Raw genomic sequence first — 21,269 nt, forward strand, 5'->3', positions numbered from 1 at the left:
CCATAGACCTAATATTTGGCCTGTAGCATGCTGGGGTAAAGGGCTACCAAGTTTGTTCAAATGAATGACCTTGACCTTCATTCAAGGTCACAGGAGTCAAAAAGGCTAAAATCTTGAAACGACTTCTTCTCAATAACCAAGAGTCCCATGGAGTTAATATTGGGTCTGTAGCATGCTGGGGTGAAGGGCTACCAAGTTTGTTCAAATGAATGACCCTGACTCACATTCGGTCACGTCAATCAAGTATGCTCAAATCTTTAAATGACTTTTAGTGAAAAGCCAAAGTGCAGAGAGACATTATATTGGTCCTGTAGCATGCTTTCAAATAACTGCAGGATCTATATATGAAAAGATCACTGCATTGCAGGTGAGCGATTTGGGCCCATTGGGCCCTTGTCTTTGTCTTGGGATAATGTTGGTATTTTTTACTTTCGTAAAATTTCATTTTATCTGGTGTATCTCATTTCAATCTTCGCAATAAATGTAACCAGAAAATAAATGTCATTTCACAATGGAAAATGTCATTCATTTAATTGTTGTCAAACCGTAATATGTGTTTTGATTCCGTGTGTTTGACTGGCTGAGACCAATTGACCATGCACCATTAATTCGTGTATTCCAGTCAGGTCAACCATTTGATTAAACATCATGTCAGTTAGGCAAATTTTCATGTTTAAACGTTGGTCAGACTTAGTAATAAGAAAATAAGAGAAAATTGGTTTACCTATGTCTACCTGAGCTTCTTTAGTAAATAACACATTTTCCAACCTCAGAATGAACACTGTTAGATTATAAGTTGTGCACAATGATCAACCTGGAGACAAGTACAAAAATATTGCAACTATATTCCCCTACCAACAACGTACAATACACTTATGTTTTAATTCTAATTTAAACATTCAATCAATCTTACCATCCTGAAATGTTGCTTTTCCATGTGATTTAGTACTGACCATGAGTGGTATGATTCGCAGCCGCCATTTGGATTTCAAGGTCAAAACAGAATCAATATTATTTATAGAGACAAATCCAGTAAAACGAATATATTGTGGTCTAAAGACACGTGTAAGTGAAATGGTTTGAATATTTTGTATAATATATGTGATCCACATGAGCTAATTACGTCCTGAAACATGTTTCGCGTGTTTTGTCGAAATTTACAAATAGCGTAACCAATTACATGTCATGGTTTGCCATGATACACAATAACAATTGATCACGTTACTTTTGCAGGTAGAAAAAAACACACTAACATTTGACACGTTTCTTATCTTAGGAAGTCAGCCCGGTACTGAGATAGGACACAAGTTCTATACAGTCAAAATAGTGAGCCACGTCTCTATACGATCGATATACAATATTGCACTATCGACGCTGTGTCCATTGTCACCACTGTATTACAGTGTACATCTACACCATTTCCGTCGAAATACCAAATCCAACCTCGAATGTATACAGCCTTATTGATATGCAGTAATTCACTTAATTTCCGGAAGTGATCTATTCACTTACAATGCATCTGCTTTTCTGCTGAACGCAGTACATCGGATTTAAACAGCATGAACAATGCCCTGTCATGCTGATGCCCAAACTAGAGATCTTCAGACCAGCCTGAGCTAGTAAGTGGTTACCGACCTATTTCTGCCGCCCAGTTGTTGTATCGGTATTCGGTGTCACACGTCTGGACTGTATTCAGTTATTGTAAGATGACTATAGACGTATGCATGTTCAAGTTTAAAATGGTCGGCTGGACAGGATTAAATAAATCTTTCCCTGAAAGAACGTTATGTTGATTCGACAGAGTATTGCTATTGGAAGCATAAATACCTTTAAAGATGGTAATTTGACGATCGGTGCAGAGACGATGATCGATTGGCATCTTGATGCCAATATGTTCCCCATCTTACTGCGTGTTGAACGCAGGTACGTTTCATCTTTCCGAGGTGTTGACATCTAGGACTTACGATTGGTTGTTGATTATTTCAAGTGTTCTAATTGTCTTGCAAATTCATTAGATAATTACGTTATGTTCACACACTAGACTATTATGGGTTTATACTGACTTCACAATGCTTCACAACGCCTGCATATTACAGTATATCTGCCCAGCTGACCAGCGTGTGACCAGTATGTATATTTTCCCTATATACCCAACGCCACCCGACATTCTAATCGGCACTGTTGATGATACATCCAGGTGCTGGTCATATTTGGGCTTTTAATGGGAGTATTTATATTTGCACCATTGCTTTATTAATGTCCTGCTATGTTTGGTAGCACGTGCGTTCAAAAATATGTTTCCACTTGTACAAGTCACACATGTTGTGCAGAATTTGTTAAGGCCTTAATGAGAGATGGTATTTGAAAATCGTTTCATATATAACACATATGGCGAAGTCTGTTTACTTTTTTCCCGAAGTTATTAACCTGTTTTTTTTTACATTTATATTTTGCGTTCTCAATCTAGTTAGTACTCTAATTGAATTATGAGTCTCTTTCTAGACACAGTATATGGTTTAGGTTATTGTGCCACGCTGATAAAATAGAGAACTAGGTACCACGATATATGTGAACTTCACTGAAAACATACAATGCACTTACGTTACTTGTTTTATTACATCTTTCATTTATATTTTCCAACCAGAAAATGTTAATTTTCCATAAGTTGTATCACTAACAACACTCCCAGCTTTTGTTTTAACCCGTATGAACACGTGATCCCCCTGGTCCAATCGCAGGACAACGATTTCAGTGGTCTGGTGCTTGTCGGTGATGTCCTCTGAATTGGTCAATGAGATACCCATTTCTTCTCCGTTTACTACAAGAGCTGTCACAATATAAGAATTTTTTTCAGACAGAACTTTCCATGTGAGTACATACGTACCGGACTCTGGTACCGTATATATCCCGTCACGTGGGTTGTAGCCATTTCCTTGGTCGAGTATCTCATTGTCGAATATCATTATAACACCATTCACCAACGTCTTTGCAGAAGACATTTTCGTGTGAAATGCCACGGTTGATGAAGAAGGAGCAACGCCTGAAGAATGAAAGTGACAATTTGACGAAAAAAAACCATTACCTATATATAGTTGCTTAATATGACTAATAGGTACGGCGCATATTGGCCTGTTTCGACTTAATTCTGGCCCTTTTCGAAATATTAATCTATAACAAATAACTATACTTATTTGCGAAAAACATGTTTGTTAATTGCAATTATTATTTCATTAAATGACCGTAAAATAACATCTCCGGGGTTGTTTCTTCCTTAATTCATTTTTGACAGGGCGTACCGGAAGACGAAAAATTACGATGTCGTTTTTATTCCATGTACCAAAAGGCATCAAAACATTCAATTGATGAAATATTTTTTTTACGAGCATCCACCAGAATTATTTTATTTTGTTGTGTTTTCACTCCGATTTAATTTTTCATGATAATATTTCAAAGATATTTTAAACATTTAACGTATATTTAATATGAAATAAAGATAAAAGTGTTCATATTTTCACTTGGATAAAAAAAAATGAACAATTTACTCCTTGTAGGGCCTATTCGTTAAAAGTAAAATTTAAACAAACTGCCATCTCGATAAAAAAAACATACAGTACATGCATAGGTAGTGTAATATTCCTATTTCAAACGACAATGAACCGTTTACCCTTAAACAATTTTTAATGGATGGCACTTATCTACTACCTATAGGAGAAAGTTTTAACAACAGCATAGAAAGTCTAAAAATTCCTTTCAGAATTGTTAACGTGTGCAGAATTTAGAACTATCGGAAAGCCGATGGTCTGTATCACAAGATTAGAATAACCATATCCACTTTCTTTTTTAAGCTATATACACGTGTACCGACATATATTTACATTTCTACATGTTTCGTTTGTTTGAAGTTTTTGCCCATTTTTACTCGTAATTGTTTGACCCTAATGACCTTTATAGTGTTGATGGGTCATTAAGAATATCTAACTGACTGACTCGTTTGTGTGATGTTTGTTTTTCTCTTTTATCCATTTTACCTATAATTGATACTCACCATTTTTCGCACTTATGATATATTAGTGTTGATGGGCCGTTAAGAATTTATAAATAACTAAATAATAAGTGCATGCAACTAACTAGGGCATTGATTGATTACATATACACGAGGTTTCCACAATCCAATGACAACGCACAGCGGACCAACGGACAATGTTTTTATTATTATTAATATTTGACATGGCACAAAATGGAAAGTGAATCATTTTTTCATTTTTGTTTACGTTTATGCATAATACATGTTTAAAAAATACCTATTTCGCGCTTTCCCGCATTGCTGTATCAGCATTACATTAATTAAATTCCAGTTCCCGTTGTATAACCATATACCGTAACAATGGATAAACATTCATACATACGTCTGACTCTCCTCTGTATCCGCCCTGTAGGTTCACTGCGTCTCCTATCAAGGTAGCCCACCATATTGTCCTGGACCTTGAAGATTGTTTCCGTGTGTTTTTGTGTTGTGTTACCTTCCTTGAGTATCGATTCTGGTTCATTCTCTTTTAATCCGACTTCTATTGTTGTCCTTTCCTTGTCAACATTGCCGCTTTTTATTCTTTGAACAGTGTCTTCAAAATCGGGTTGGTGTAAACATTTATATAAAATGTTTGTTGTTTTTATAAGAACGTCCATTTTCTGTCTCAGTTTCTGATATTTCCGAGTTTTTCTTTTCAATGTCACTGTCCAGCTTTGCCTCGAGCTCTCTTATTCTAGTATCACTTGGTTTGACAATCTCCTGATCCATTTCTCTCTCAGCTCTGATACCTTCAAGTTTTTCTTTTCAATTTCAGTGTCCAGCTGTGTCTCAAGTTGACCAATCCTAACATCTTTTGCTATAAGAAGACTCTCTAATTTGGCAACTCTCTCGTCCAAAGAGGTAACGAAGTCGGTCCAATGCTGCGAAAATTCACCAGGATACGGGGCAGCTCCATAGAGTTGACTTATACTGCCACAAACCCATAGTACCATTATGAGATGGCCAGACATGACTGTGATGTCTTTGTCAGTCTAGATGTATGTTAAATACTGCACGTATGCCCTAACGATGTTGTAGATAACCCGTCACGTTGTGAGATATATTTGAAATTTTTGAAAATCCAAGTACTGTGGTATATATGTTGTAGTCACACGGGAATGCATGTCGACCAGGCTGATGTGATAAAGCTTTTGTAACAGAAATGAACAGAACGATTATACCTACCTGGTATCAGGTGACAATTTCATAAACTAGGGAGGAATGAGATAATGTAAGGCTATTTTGACTGCTATATCACATTTACAACTGGTTAGTTTTACATCAGCTCATTTTAGCTAATATTCAATTTCATACAGTTTTTAATCAAGGTGTGCTTCTGTCTGTCGTATTTAATGCGGTTTTGGGTTTGATTCCGAACCTAGAAAGAATAAACAAAGCTGCTGCGCTCTGTACCACGATATACGAAACTAACGATTTGCAATGCACTGCCGTTATTGTTACATGTATTATTTCTTATATATTATTGTTATTATTTGTTTAAATTTTGTATGATTGCGAAATGAAGGTTTGGTTTGGTTTGGTTTGGTTTATTTTGTTTAACGTCCTATTAACAGCTAAGGTCATTTAAGGACGGCCTCCCGTGCGTGCGACATGCATGCGTGTGGCGAGTGCGTATGTGTGTTTTGGGAGGCTGCGGTATGTTCGTGTCAAGTCTCCTTGTGATAGGCCGGAACTTTTGCCGATTTATAGTGCTACCTCACTGAAGCATACTGCCGAAGACACCCAGCAGCACACCCACCCGGTCACATTATACTGACAACGGGACGAACCAGAGAAAAGACAATAATTGTATAAATCACGAAAATGTGGACGTAACCTTGTTTACAGATATATTTCACGGTCGTTTTATTAATGTCTGGTTATACCAATTTATGTTTGCTTACATGTGGGTTTAAAAATATGTTTCCTAGCGATCAAGTCACATATGTTGTGCAGAATTTGTTCAGGCATCAATGCGAGATGGCATTTTCGTTCTATGACGGAATCGTTTCAGATATGAAACATATGGCGAGGTCTAATTCCTTCTTCTGAATTTCTTAACCTGTTTTGCATTGATAATTTGTCTTTTAAATTAAGTTAGTATTCGTATTGAAAGATCGAATTATAAGTATCTTTCTAGACATACAGTACGGATTCAGTTTCCAAAATTAAGGTACCACACTGATTAAATATGGAACTATGTTTCACGACATATGGGTGTTTCGCTAAAAACATACAAAGCATTTACGTTATTTGTTTTAATAACAACTTTCATTTATAGTTTCCAACCAGAAAATGTTGGTTTTCCATGTAATGTATCACTAACCATGCTCCCAGCTATTATTTTAACCCGTATGAACATATGATCGCCCTGGTCCAAAGGCAGTACAACGATCGCAGTAGTCTGGTGCTTGTCGGTGATGTCCTCTGAATTGGTCATTGAGATACCCATTTCTTCTCCGTTTACTACAAGAGCTGTCAGGAGGTAAGAATTAGTTTCAGACAAAACTGTCCATGTGAGAACATACGTACCGGACACTGGTACCGTATATATCCCATCACGCGGGTTGTAGCCATTTCCTTGGTCGAGTATCTCATTGTCGAATATCATTGTTACACCATTCACCAACGTCTTTGCAGAGGACATTTTTGTATGAAATGCCACGGTTGATGAAGAAGGAGCAACGCCTGAAAGAATGAAAGTTATCGTTTAGAAAAATTAATGTACATGTCTATATATGGTTCCTTAATAGGTATGGCGCTTATTAGAGACGGGAGGCCGTCCTTAAATGACCTTAGCTGTTAATAGGACGTTAAACAAAATAAACCAAACCAAACCAAATATTAGAGACTGAAATGTTTCAAAATCAAAAGAATAAATGTGAATAATCTGAGTTTTTGAATATAAACCTTAAATAAATGTGAATAATCTGAGTTTTTGAATATAAACCTTAAATCTATAACAGATGAATATTTTCATTTGCGAAAAAAATATGCCCGTTAATTACATTGGATTTTTCATTATATGATCGTAAAGTTGCATCTTCGGGCTACAGTAAATCAGTTTGATTTCGTGAATACTTCATTTCGCGAACTGGCTTCTTAAGACATATTCGCGAATACACGATTTCGCCATCCAAAGTTGTTATTTGTGTACAAAGAATAGCGAAGAATTTGAATTTGAATTAACAACCCTCGCGTATTAATCCGAAAATAAATCCCAGGCGAAATATAAATCATTTACAGTATTTGCAACTTTCGAGGCTTTTTCTGAATTAACTATGATAACTATATAAATGATAGTATGTTCCGTCAAGTCTGTTTAGATCATACATAGTACAGTAGAGCCGCCGGTTAGCATCCACAAGATTCTGAGCGATTCGCCGAAATGTAACTATTTTAAGCCCGAAGAGCATGCCGAATTGCGGCGCCCGTCCGTCTGTCCGGCCGACTTGGCTTCAACTTTTCCCCTGTAAACACTTTTTTCTCAATAACCCTTGGCACCGACACACGTGACATGATGGGGTAAAGGGCAACTAGTTTTGTGCAAATGAATGACCGTGACCCACATTCAAGCTCACAGGAGTAAAATATGCTAAACGATTTGATCAAGTTCTTTTTAAAAATCGAGACGTACAAGGAGTTGATATCGGGTCTGCAGCTTGCTGGAATAAAGGGCTACGAAGTTTGTTCAAATAAATAACATTGACCCATAAAGGTCACGGGGGTCTAATAGGCTAAATCTTTACACGACTTCTACACAACCATGAGGTCCAGGGAGTTGATATTTAGTCTGTAGCAAGCTTGGATGTAGGGCTACCAAGTACCGTATCAAATGTCACGGGGGTCAAATAAGCGAATTTTTTACACTTCTTCTCATTACCCTTGAGACCAAGGGAGTTGATATTTGGTATGTAGCAAGCTTGGGTGTAGGGTTACTAAGTTTGTTCAAATGAATGAACTTGACCTTCATTCAAAGTCACAGAGGTCAATAGGAAGCAAAAGCATTAAACAATTTGTTCTCAATCACCAAGAGACCCACGAAGTTGATATCGTGTCTTTGACATGCAATGATTAAAGACTACGATTGTTCAAATGAATGACCTTGGCCTACAGTTTATGTCCAAGGAACGAAGTAGACTTTAATCTTGAACGACTTCTTCGCAATAACCAAGAGGAGGCCTAGGGTGAAAGACTACCATTTTGTTAGAATGAATGATCTTGACCTACATTCAAGGTCATCGGAACCAAATAGTCAATACACAAAAATCGTTAAACAACTTCAAAATATTCAAGAAACCCAGAGACTTGATTTGTCGCTTGTAAAAAGCTTTGGTAAACGACAATCAAGTTGGTTCGAATGAATTACCTTAACCCACATTAAAGATCAAATGGGTCAAATAGGCTAAATCTTTAAACGACTTTAAAATAACCATGATGCCAAGAGAGTTGATATTGAGTCTGTAGTGTGCTGGGGTGAAGGACTACATTCGAGGTTGCATGCATTGGTAAAGGACTACCAATTGGGTTAAAATGAAGGACATTGACCCACAATCAAGGTCGAATGGGTCTAATAGGCTTAAATCTTTAAACGACTTCTCAATAACTGTGGTCTGTCGCACGCTGGAGTAGACGGTTACCAAGTACAAATGAATGACCATGACCCTTTTTTAATAATAACTTCTACGTAGTCAAGAGACTCGTGTGGTATTTAGTATTAAGATCACAATTATTTCACTTGGATATGGTAAAATAATAAATTTACTCTGTATCCATTGAAAGAATGATGTAACAAATTGCTACGTCGACAAAAGTTAAGCAATACATGGTAGGTAGTGTAAAATTCCTATTTCGTCTGTCGGTTACTCATTTAACAATTCGTTTCAAACGATATTGATTGACTAATATACGCGATGTTTGCATAATCCATTGGCAACGCACAGCGACCAATGGAGGTTGGCTATCTGTTTTGATATTGTGGGATTCAAAATAGGTCATTCATATTTCACCTGTAACATATAAGCTCCGACTATCGCCGTGCCTGGCCTAGGTAAGGGATAAACTGAAAGCGACCTTAATTCTATTGATTGTTCTTTTTTTTCGATTTGACGACACGCAAAAGAATAAAGATCCATTTGATCATTTTTATTCACATCTTTGCATAATACGTATAACAATATACCATAACAATGGGTAAACATTATTATACTATCTGTTTTTGTTTATTATATCATTGTTGGAATATCTAATTGTTTTATTATATTATTGTTCCGGAATTTCACATTAATACATACGTCTGACTCTCCTCTGTATCCGCCCTGTAGGTTCACTGCGTCTCCTATCAAGGTAGCCCACCATATTGTCCTGGACCTTGTAGATTGTTTCCGTGTGTTTTTGTGTTGTGTTACCTTCCTTGAGTATAGTTTCCGGTTCATTCTCTTTTAATCCGACTTCTTTTGTTGTCCTTTCCTTGTCAACATTGCCGCTTTTTATTCTTTGAACAGTGTCTTCAAAATCGGGTTGGTGTAAACATTTATATAAAATGTTTGTTGTTTTTATAAGAACGTCCATTTTCTGTCTCAGTTCTGATATTTCCGAGTTTTTCTTTTCAGTTTCACTGTCAAGCTTTGCCTCGAGCTCTCTTATTCTAGCATCACTTGGTTTGACAATCTCCTGATCCATTTTCTCTCTCAGCTCTGATACCTTCAAGTTTTTCTTTTCAATTTCAGTGTCCAGCCGTGTCTCAAGCTGACCAATCCTAACATCTTTTGCTGTAAGAAGACTCTCTAATTTGGCAACTCTCTCGTCCAAAGTGGTAACGAGGTCGGTCCAATGCTGCGAAAAGTCACCAGGATACGGGGCAGCTCCATAGAGTTGACCTATACTGCCACAAACCCATAGTACCATTATGAGATGGCCAGACATGACTGTGAAGTCCTTGTCAGTCTAGATGTGTGTTAAATACTGCACGTATGCGCTAACGATGTTGTAGATAACCCGTCACGTTGTGAGATATATTTGAAATTCTTCAAAATCCAAGCACTGTGGTATATATGGTTTGCCGTATAGGAATGAAATGTCGACCAGGCTAATGTGATAATGTTTTAACAGAAATGAACAGAACGAGAATACATGCATCGTATCACGTAATGATTGCAATTATATTTTTGTTGACAAACCTCGCTTTCTGCCACATGCCTATCCGATTTTATTTGACACTAATGACCCAGGAAAAAAAAGAAAAAAAAGAGGACAGTACAAAGGATGTGTCCGACTACCTGTTGTAGTTTTCTCGTGTGTACACGTGTACATATAATATTAAAAAAAATCACAGTATCTGGAACACCTCGGAAACTTTCATTCACAAGTGAATTTAGTGGAATCAAGATTTTTGTTTCTTCCGAACAATCATCATTCAAGTGAAAATGTGCACTCATCGTTTCACGGCAAGCACTTATCATATTTCTGTTACATGTCTAACTAACAATTTTAGGTCAGCGCTTTGGCCTAAGCAAGAAAAATTGAATGCTATATGATGAATATAGTGTAAATTTTGGTGAAATGTAAATGCCCCCAAAATTAAATTCTTACCTGTAAGTAAAGTTTCTTAAATAAATAGGATTCTCTCTGTAACCACTGAACATTTACAAAAATTGGTGGCAATTTTTCATCTTTGTTCTGAAATAATCGCTTTTTTGAAAAATTACGTGTTTTCTCCAAAGAGTCTAGATATCGTGAAAATTAGCATGGAAAGGCATATTATTTCGGCAACAAGGCAAATGGTGGCGCAATGATCAATTTTCGAGACAATCGATTCATTATTTCCTGATCATATCATATCCCCTCAAGTGATTCTAATACGACATGAACTTTGGACTAAATCAATGGCGGGCTACATGTATATACAACATTTGATAATGTCCACTGATAAACTTTTTTAACACTATCCACATAGATGATTAAATATTTGAACGTAAGTGTGAATTTCGGTCACTGAATATCTACCTACCCGTTACCTGTAAACTTTATTTTACTGCAGTTATGAAGCAGCTGAATGACCTTGGCTGTTGATAGGACGTTGAGCAAATCAAACCAAACCAAACCAAACCCAAACCAAACCAAACCAAACCAAAAGCTTTTATTAGGACATTTAGAAATACTTAGCCTTTATCAGTATCAGTCATTTCTATTCGCCTATCAAGAATAACGCAGTATCACCGAGTAGTGACATCTCAATTTCGGGGTGGAAATCCCGGCATCTGTTTTGTTGAAAGGTGTGTGTATCAAAACTGTTGCCCATGTCTGCCAGGATTGCTGTCCTCCTGCTTGCCTGTCTATTTAGAGAATTAAATGGAGCAGTTCCTCAACCCGAACCACAACAATGGAAGACTTTACTAGTCTCCATGGAACAACAATTGACCGCAATGCAACGCCAACTGACCGTGAAAGATGTCAGGATAAGCCTGCTGGAAACAAAACTAGAGAATCATATTGCAGCTTATACAAAATATGTAGAGGATAAAGAGAAAGAGATGCAGATGAAGAAATCAGAAATAGTTGAACTACGACAGCATGCTGCGTTACTCGCACAAAATATGTCTGAAACAACTACGGCTTTGCAGTTTCTTGGAAAATCTATGCGAAATACAGAGAAAACTTTAGATCGTGAAAATGACGAAGAACGCCCTGACAGGTCTGAAGAAATAGCTACGGATATAAATGTTGGTGAGGTTCTGGTATCTGAACGGTATAACGTCACCCATAATGATTCTGTATACAATGGTGCCGTGTTCAATATCAGCGACTCCACGGAGGTCGAGACGGGCGATACCATACCTGAAGATCGCAGTAAACCAGCAAGTCAGATAAGTATGTATTCATCAATTTCTGCAAACTATGATTGTTCAAATATGTGTAATTTTTGTATTGATCTGTGCTTCCGTTCCGTAAACTAATACTTGACCTAGTTAAGCTCCAGAATGCGTACATTTGCTGCTGCATGAAAATGACGTTAATGAACAATGCAATAGATTACTATAAGGGTATTTTGACTTCTGTATCATATTTACAACGGTTTAGTTTTACAGCAGTTCTTTTTGGCTTATATTCGATTTCATGCAGTTTTAAATCAAGGTGTACTTCCTTCTGTCATAGTTTATGCATTTGAAGGAAGTCAGTGGCATGTAAAGAAATCACAAATACTAACAGCCTTCTGAGATACTACCTCTTCATCTTTAATTAATACATATTCGAGACTGGTTGCCTGCTGTAGTTTTCCTACTCTCAGCTTTGCTTGCTTCAAAAATACAATTAGTGTCAGTGAGCGCATTCTAGCGGAGAGAAATGGTACTATTAAGATAATGCAGACTGACAACTATTCATAAATATTTCAGGGGCGGTCCCTAACTCTCCAGCTGCCTTCATATAGAGCTAACATATGGAATAACGATTAGTACAGGAGCTATAGTGGAGTACAATCACGTGACACTTGACCAAGGAGGTGGATATACCCCTGGTGATGGTATCTACGTTGTACCGGAAACCGGAACTTACGTCATCTCGTGGAAAACTCTTTCTAATAACCATCAATACATCCAAACTTTACTGATTGTGAACGGAGCAGAAAGAGGGTCTTCTTTCGCTGATTCTCAAGAGAATCCATGACATCCACCAGGCATCTGCTTTGGTCGTTCTTTATGGCAAGCCAAAGTGGAAAAAAGTCACTATTTATGGATATCCATAAATCATTTCGAATATCCATAAATCATTTTTGAATATCCATAAATGAATTATGGATATCCATAAATCATTTATGGATATCCATAATTCATTTATGGATATCCATAATTCGACTTATTTATGGATATTTAAAAATGAATTATGGATATCCATAAATCGAACCACGGCTAGCAGGGTAGACAACTCTTGATTGTCAATATCGGAACTCCTCTGACTTTTTAGAAGTTATTTGTGTTTTTGTTTTAGTAATTTTAATCTAGATTTGAAATCGGTAATATGCACATTGTATGAGAGGTACTTTAAACGCACATAGAAATGAATATTGAATTGAAGAAAAATCATTCATGTCCTCTCTGTTTGACAGCGTATGAATCATAGTGTTCGTAGAGTGTAGAATGTACCTGTCGTTGGTGTACGTACGTAGATCTACAACATAAATTATAAACAAACTTTGTTTACATCTTGCATTGCAGTAGATGTACTAAATGATTTATGAACAAATTTTTGTACTTAAGATGTGGCATATCACGTACATAGAAATATGATCAGAGAACAGACTATATGGTCATTTATGTTTCATTATTTCAGACGTGGAACTTATATTATTTGTAGTAGGCCTGCACACGTCTGATTAGTATTCCCTTCGCCGACTGCAACTTATAGACCTAAGTGTAGTGACTATGTTGATCATGAAACAGTCAAACTTGATTTTAAACAGATGTTTATGTTCTTTTTGTGACTTTTGACATTGTTTTGCTCCGATAAGGTACAGGAAGTGCAGTAATCTCTGTAATTCAGGGGAGGTAACTCTAAGTACTTATGACTATATTAAATAATTCTTATAAAATTCATGTATATATATATTTGACATTCGCAAAATTTATCATAATTTCCTTTTTTTTTATAGAAGACTTCAACATTTAATGAAACGATTCGTCATATTCTTTCACAGTTATATTACAAAATACTTGCAATAAAACGAAAAAAAAAAATTATTAAAATAATGTCTAAATTGAACTAGAATATTTTATGAGACCATCCCCATTAAAACAGTGATTCCAGCTTTCAATAACTTTTTCGGTGGACTTATTTCTTATAATTTGAATTAATTAAGAAGGTCTGACTATATATATTTATAAAAATGCCTATCAAATGATATATGTTATAACAAATTATTTCAGTTTGTTGTTCTTTTCTCTCTCTCTTGTTTTTGTTTTGTTTCTATTTTTTAATAAAATGTCGTTAATCACACATTGGAATATTATCACAGGCATTAGGAGTAATGACTTGCGTCGGGGTATGATAACTTGAGATACAACATATGCTTTATATGATTAAAATCCTTATCACTTGAAACAAATTATCATTTTTATTTAAACGAGCAACTAATCGATTGATATGGACTTATGCTTACTTTCAATTTAATTATTCATTCGGTATTAAGCACGATGTAGAAGAAATAAGTTGTTCTTATTTAAACTGCAAAGGGTAGATTCCGATATATCAATATCGATATATCCATAATTGTAAAAGTAAATATTCATAAATCAATTTATGTAAATCAATAAATAGGTATAAGGTGTTATTTCAATTCAACCTATAGATAACCCATCGAATTCAACATTAAAGTTATTTTCGGCGGTTTTTCTAGTCTACCAAATACACGTATATCCTAGAAGCCTTAAACCCGTGATTGAGTCGTCCTCGCTGTATACAGATTATTTAAGTATTGTTACTAACTTCTATTGCAGCAAGAGGAGACAAGAAACATGTAAGTAACTGGAAGCAGAATTTAGGGACTGGTTTGATCGTCTTATGTCTCACACACGGGCTATTTAAATGTTTATAATTTTCATCCTGTCATATGAAGAATTTTTATCGTATTTGCTTATATGCATCTATTACGGTGGTGCAAGAAGAAGCCTCGATTCAAAAAATGATTTACATATATGAGAGTACAATCAACTTATTATTAGCAATATAAAGAAAATATAGTTAATAATTCATGGTGCAAATTTATTAATATATGAAAACTTACCTGTGCCCAATACGTTGGATGACACTGATTTGCTAATTGCTCGGTGGATTGGCAAGGTGACCCTAACGGTGGTCAACTTTGCTGTACTACGAAAATTGGTGACACATATAATTATATGCATATGTATCTTTAATTTTCAATAGTTTGAATCATCCACAGTTTTTAACATGAACAGTTCGTGCCTTGTAGTTATTTATAAGTTACGTGTCTACCCATTGAAGTTAATCAAAAAGAAGCCAGTAAAAAGAAACGTACCTTGAATTATGGATATCCATAATTCGATTATGGATATCCATAATTCGATTCGATTTATGGATATCCATAATTCGATTTATGGATATCCATTATTCGAATTATGGATATCCATAATTCGATTTATGGATATCCATAATTCGATTTTATTCATTATTCGAATTATGGATATCCATAAATTATGGATTTCATCAATTTGTAACTCATAAATCGAATTTTGTGTGATGTTTGATGAAATAACTAACATTGTCCAACATGAAAATGAAGGAACATATCATTTAGGTCAATTTTCTTTTCTTTGTAAACTGTAAAGCAGCGCCACCTTACAGGTTTTGCTGAGAATCCACAATTCTAACCATGTCACGCTTTCTTATCTAATCGAAGGGTTTTTGTTTTTTTTCTTATTCATTTTCCCCCGAATAAATCAATTTACAAGAAGGCGGATGGCAACTCCGTACAGTTGATTTAATATCTTGGTTTCTATATACGCCCCCATGTCACAGGTGACTCTTATATGTTGAAAGGTAACGGAAGAACGCTAAAATTTTAATGTTTATAGTGTCTCGTAATGTAGGACATTTTATTGTATTATATGTATGTGATTGGTGTACAATGTACTTCAATGTATTTAAAATGAATGACACTTAAATTTAATTTGATTTAAACATATTGTATTGCCTTTAAGCAACGGGATTGGGCATAAATTGTACAATGTACAACTTATTCAATTAAATACATCGTATTTCCTCTGTTAACAAATCTAATGACAATGGTATGAATGGAAATATCAAACATGAAATTACAGGCGGATTAAAATCGTCAGTTGTATGGGAAAGTTGTTCAAAAGTACATCTATGCTAAATCAAATGCTACAGAAATATTCAGAGGATGTCAGCTTGATATGTGAAAACCGGTCCGGATTTCGTTTAAATTATTCGACAATTGATCATATTTGTCGTCAAGCTTGATTAATATGACCCAAATGATGGAAATCAAGTTATATTGTATATTTGTTGACTTTGAAAAAGCCTTCGATGGAGTGTGTTGGAACTTTTGAGCTTAGCGAGGGAAGCAAGAGCTGCTTGCGAACGTTCGTAAGTTACGATTTTTGTGTGAAGTGCATAGTAATTCATAGTAATTCGTAAATATGACTTACGCAAAATTCGTTAATTACGAAGCTTTGAAACGATACCCAGATCGTTTTAAATATTCTAGGTGTCAATGGAAATTGTATCAAACAAACGACAAGCGTTTTAGATAATGTTAATGAAGAAATTTCTTTTCCTTATTAGTGTTTTGATTTGCGTTATTTCGTAATTATTTTCGCGTTATCAGGTTTTTTTCGCGTTATTTCGTGATTTTTTTTCGCGTTATTAGGTCTTTTTTCACGTTATAACGCAAACAAGCGGCTTTATTTCCTGAATAACGTGCTTTTCCCCCGCGTTATAACATGTATATTTCATTTAATCGACACAAATAGGCTTTCGTATATAATATTACCATTTATATGTGAATTTTTTTAATGATGCGTTTTCAAGCTTAATAGGTTGGTAATCATTGAATCGAAAAACATGGTGGACCTGAACGAGACGGAGAAGTTTGTGCAATATTTCAGTGTTTAATGCAAGGAAATTGATAATAAGAAGTTATTCTATTAATCGGTTAAGTACTCACTTTTTAAAAATTGTATTTGGTTATCTGGTACGTACATCTTACATTGATTGCAGTTAAGTCCTAAGTCCCATATATAAAGCTCGAGATAACATTACCAATTGATAATTTTATGAATAAAATCTTCATTTTATATCGCGACATTCATTCTTGCACTTAACACTAAAATGAAACAAAAGCTTAGCTATAATACAGCTAAAATCCCGCTCAGGTCCATTCGATCCCCTCCAGATCCGCCGAATTGAGTAGAATCACCTTCATGTGCATGTTGTAACCAATGTGAAATCTCTTTTCATTACTTTTCCCATTGTCCAAACTACATGAATATTAGACGTGAAATGTTTGATAAGTTGTAACACCATCAGCCTACAGCCTAAACTTATTGTTTGGAAAAAATTAATTATCTTTACAATGAGTTTATTTTGCATATTCATAAATCGAATTATGGATATCCATATATCGAATTATGGATATCCATAAATCGAATTATGGATATCCATAAATCGAATTATGGATATCCATATATCGAATTATGGATATCCATAAATCGAATTATGGATATCCATAAATCGAATTATGGATATCCATAAATCGAATTATGGATATCCATATATCGAATTATGGATATCCATAAATCGAATTATGGATATCCATAAATCGAATTATGGATATCCATAAATCCATAAATCGAATAATAGTCCCTAGGGATGGGGAAATACCCCAATGCCTATATTTACAACAGGATTGTGTTTATTTCTTGCATGTGGGTTAATGTTGCGTCCCGTTTTGTTGCTCATTAGTGTATTCATGTAAAATATACATTGTTGTACATTGTTGCAACTTGTACATTCCAATGACGTCACATTGTTTACAGATCCCGCGTTGTGTCTGCACTGCCTGACACGAAGGCTTCATTCTGTGTTTTTTAATGTTTTTGTTAGTTTTCTGATAATTCAATTGATCAGGTATGATTAAACAACCCCAATCAATATGAGGTGTGATTGTAATTTTAAGTTTAAACCGCATGTTGCGAAAAATACTTCAACTTTCACTTTGTCAGTGCATTCGTGATCGCAGCTTCGATCGGCTGTCATAGCAACGACGAGGACGGTGGTTTCATCACAGTGACGAATTTACAAACTTGTATGTGTACAGCCGAAAACTTCTAACTATACCTTATGTCTTTGGAAATCATCTGTAAATAATTAATTGAATTAATTACGATCCATTGCATTCGTTTATTAACGTTTGTTCGTTTCTATATGCCGATTTCTATACTTAAAACACTGAAGAGTTCCAATATTGAGAATGAACATTAACACTTGCTCTATGAATCGTCCTAGAGCACCCGACTACCCTAAATCAATACTTATGAAACAGGTACGAGCGTGAAGGTAATTGTATGAGAGCAACGAAAAGTGCTGTACATTCTTACGAAAATGACAAACATCGTCAAAATTACTTAAAAAGTAGTCAATTAATCGGCATTTCTTCAATTAACACCAGTTTATAACGCCGTTATGTAACCATACTTGAATAAATAGAAGAATGTACAGCACTTTTTCTCGGTTTCTTAGCACGATGAATAAGTGTATCATATTTGTTTGTACGACAAAATACGTTGGTCGGGTGCTCTGGCCATATTTACCGACCAAGTGTTAATGTAGACCTTCGTGCCGGTCACGTGACCACGCGAGAACACGAGGAACGACGAAAACATCCCGATAAAGACGTTGGACACCTAACATTAAAATCCGATCAAAAAAACAAACAGAACTAACCGGGAAATTATTAAATATTGAATTTATATTAAAACATGACGTTTTTTGTTCTTTTTAATTATAAATGCAACATTAACCCACATGCGCATGCATGCATGCATGCATGCATGCAGCAATACTATAAATGGTTATAGGGTGGGGATGCCAATGTTTTTTTTAGAAGCTATAAGTCCCTAGGGGTAGGGATAGCCTCCAGGACCTATATTTAAAACGTATTGATTTAAAAAAATAAATGTATTTAATTACAAAAACATGTATATATTAATTGCATTTATATATTTATTTTGAATTGACTATCTTAAATCAAAGACTATTTAATAATCATTTTATCATTACTTGTATTAACAATAAAATTTCACAAATTTACAATGATCATATGTAACAATATAAATTACTGAATAATTGTGTTGCCAAACAGTTACCGCAGCGCTAGTTTAGAGAGTGATTTCATTTTTTTTTCAATTATTATTATTGCTATTAAATTTCTAGAAACAATTGTCTTTTGTTGTCGAAAATGATAAATTTCCCTAGATTTGAAATATCTTTAATATTTCTTGTTTCTAAAAGTTGCTCAAATTTCTGCATACTAGGTTTTCGTTAGTAGTACGGTTTAATTGATGAAACGTTTTCTGATATTTGCGTAAAAGCTACATTTTATTATGAAACGGTACTCGTCTTCAACATCACCACAGTTGCACAATTACAAATTCTATCTATCTGATTAAAACGTCCAATTTCAATATTCAACTTCAACTTCGAAGGTGATTCAACTTATGAGAAGACAGCCTATTTATTTAGATGCTGCGTACGTATACATAGTAGTCAATGGTTCGGATTGTATTTGAATATTCATGTATATGTATCTACTCTTGTTGGTGAAAAAAAAACATTTGAAACCGTTGAATGTTTTCCGAAAAGGCAGTCAAAAGTGTCAAATGTTGGGGCTTTTTTTCGCTTTAGAACAAATTATTCTATTTTATTGTGTAAATGTATATTGATATAAAGACACTGCCTGTTGTCTAATCCTTTTGTTGTCACAATAAAACTTGTTGAAACCACAACGTAAGTAGGGAGGGATCTCAAAATAAATATACAAAATGTATGAACAATAAAAGATCGCGGTCTTAAAAAAACAAAGCGACGATATACGATGTCTGATCACAACAAAAACATTTTGTTTCAGGCTCGTAAAGTTTGCTGTGTTTTCTTTCGATGGAAGATTAGTAATTTGTGTGATTAACGTTAAATATAAAATCTATCAGTGAAGTTGTGGATGAGGTGGAAAAGTAAATCTACATGTACGTGTATCCGAACTATATTGAAAGCTATTTTCGTTTTCTATTGTTATTGACCAATAAACGAGCGCGATAGATTGGCAGTGTGTTTTTCAGCCAATCAGAGCAAGGTGCTTAACGAGGTTCTTCGGAACTCCTCTAATAGTGCAACCAGACATAGGGGTCGCTGATTTACGGATATTTAAAAATGATTTACGGATATTTAAAAAACGCGATGAATTATGGATATTCATAAATCGCCTGTAAATATCCATAATTCGTATCTTAATATCCATAAATGAATTATGGATATCCATAATTAAAGTTGATTTATGGATATCCATAAATAAGTATTTATGGATATCCATAAATCGAATTATGGATATTAGAATTAATTATGGATATTAAGAATTATTTATGGATATCCATAAATGAATTATGGATATCCATAATTCATTTATGGATATCCATAGATAGTGACTTTTTTCCACTTTGGCTTGCCATAGTTCTTAAACTGATTCGAGGAGATCACGTGTTTATACGTATGGGGCACACTACAGGTGGTTCATTTTACAGTTCTGATAGTTACGGTTCAATGCCTACGTTTTCAGGGTGGAAATTATACTAAAATAAAGGATTGTTTATTACTTATGAGCTCAATATGAATCTGCCTTTGCATTTCCTCCTCTACGTTTAAAAATCTTTCGTAGTAGCATTATGTTGGCTGTTGAGGGATTTATTATTTCGCACTCGGATTATAGAAATAACTTTATTCGGTAATAAATGGCATAGACTCTAGAGGAACGGTAATTTAAGTTCCAAAATGTTCAAATGACTAGTGATGACTAGTGTATATTTCACTGTATATTTCACGTGTTGGGCACAATTGGTTCAATGTGAGGTGCGTTTACACGTAGGCGCAGTTTGTTTACTTTTCCATAAATGTCAGTTAACATGTTGTGTATTTGGAATTGTAATTTTGTACTCTATTACTATCAATTAAAGATTTACAAAAGCGGCAACGGTCCTCACATTCCTCAATGCTGTTTTTTTACTGTGTCCACAGATGAATTATCATGCACTTTCGTGACGACCAATACTGCCACCTGACTGTCGGTCTAGATGATCTGATTAATACTGCTACAGACTCCGAGATATTCTGAAAAGCCAAGCACTATGGTTATTAATCATCATAATGAAATATCGCCAGGCTGGTGTGATGACGCTTTGAAAGAAAAATAGACAGAATAAGCATATATATCTACATTTAAATACTGACCTGATTTCATGGAATACAAAGAAATCAGAGAAAGGAATTATCAAACTAGCTTATACTGAAACAGGACACACAATACTCGACGAGGAAATGAAAACCGTAAAATAAATGAAGTAAATAAATAAATAAATAGATAGATAAATAAACACAGAAACAAAAGCAACGACGGACA

The 21,269-nt window shown here is 35.0% G+C and overlaps 2 protein-coding genes across 2 annotated transcripts; both read right to left on the bottom strand.

Moving 5' to 3' along the window:
- Nucleotides 1–2,209: 2,209 nt before the first annotated feature.
- Nucleotides 2,210–5,130, bottom strand: LOC117344205. Its single transcript, XM_033906868.1, has 2 exons — nt 4,407–5,130; nt 2,210–3,040 (listed from the first exon to the last, which is right to left on the bottom strand). The coding sequence occupies exons 1-2, from the start codon at nt 4,681–4,683 to the stop codon at nt 2,628–2,630; spliced, it is 690 nt and encodes a 229-aa protein (XP_033762759.1). The 5' UTR covers nt 4,684–5,130; the 3' UTR covers nt 2,210–2,627.
- A 1,193-nt stretch (nt 5,131–6,323) lies between these two features.
- Nucleotides 6,324–10,026, bottom strand: LOC117344207. Its single transcript, XM_033906869.1, has 2 exons — nt 9,361–10,026; nt 6,324–6,754 (listed from the first exon to the last, which is right to left on the bottom strand). Exons 1-2 carry the CDS (start codon nt 9,989–9,991, stop codon nt 6,342–6,344), a joined length of 1,044 nt encoding a protein of 347 aa, XP_033762760.1. The 5' UTR covers nt 9,992–10,026; the 3' UTR covers nt 6,324–6,341.
- Nucleotides 10,027–21,269: the final 11,243 nt, after the last annotated feature.

The sequence above is a fragment of the Pecten maximus genome, chromosome 15 (assembly GCF_902652985.1).
Source record: "Pecten maximus chromosome 15, xPecMax1.1, whole genome shotgun sequence".
Lineage (NCBI taxonomy): Eukaryota > Metazoa > Mollusca > Bivalvia > Pectinida > Pectinidae > Pecten > Pecten maximus.

Bases quoted from the DNA above. Each gene is read 5' to 3' on its own strand.
- LOC117344207 (XM_033906869.1), bottom strand. From the start codon at position 9,991: ATGTCTGGCCATCTCATAATGGTACTATGGGTTTGTGGCAGTATAGGT. The intron at 6,755-9,360 runs GTATGTATTAAT...TCATTCTTTCAG, and splicing joins GATACAGAGGAGAGTCAGAC to GCGTTGCTCCTTCTTCATCA.
- LOC117344205 (XM_033906868.1), bottom strand. From the start codon at position 4,683: ATGGACGTTCTTATAAAAACAACAAACATTTTATATAAATGTTTACAC. The intron at 3,041-4,406 runs GTATGTATGAAT...TTCATTCTTCAG, and splicing joins GATACAGAGGAGAGTCAGAC to GCGTTGCTCCTTCTTCATCA.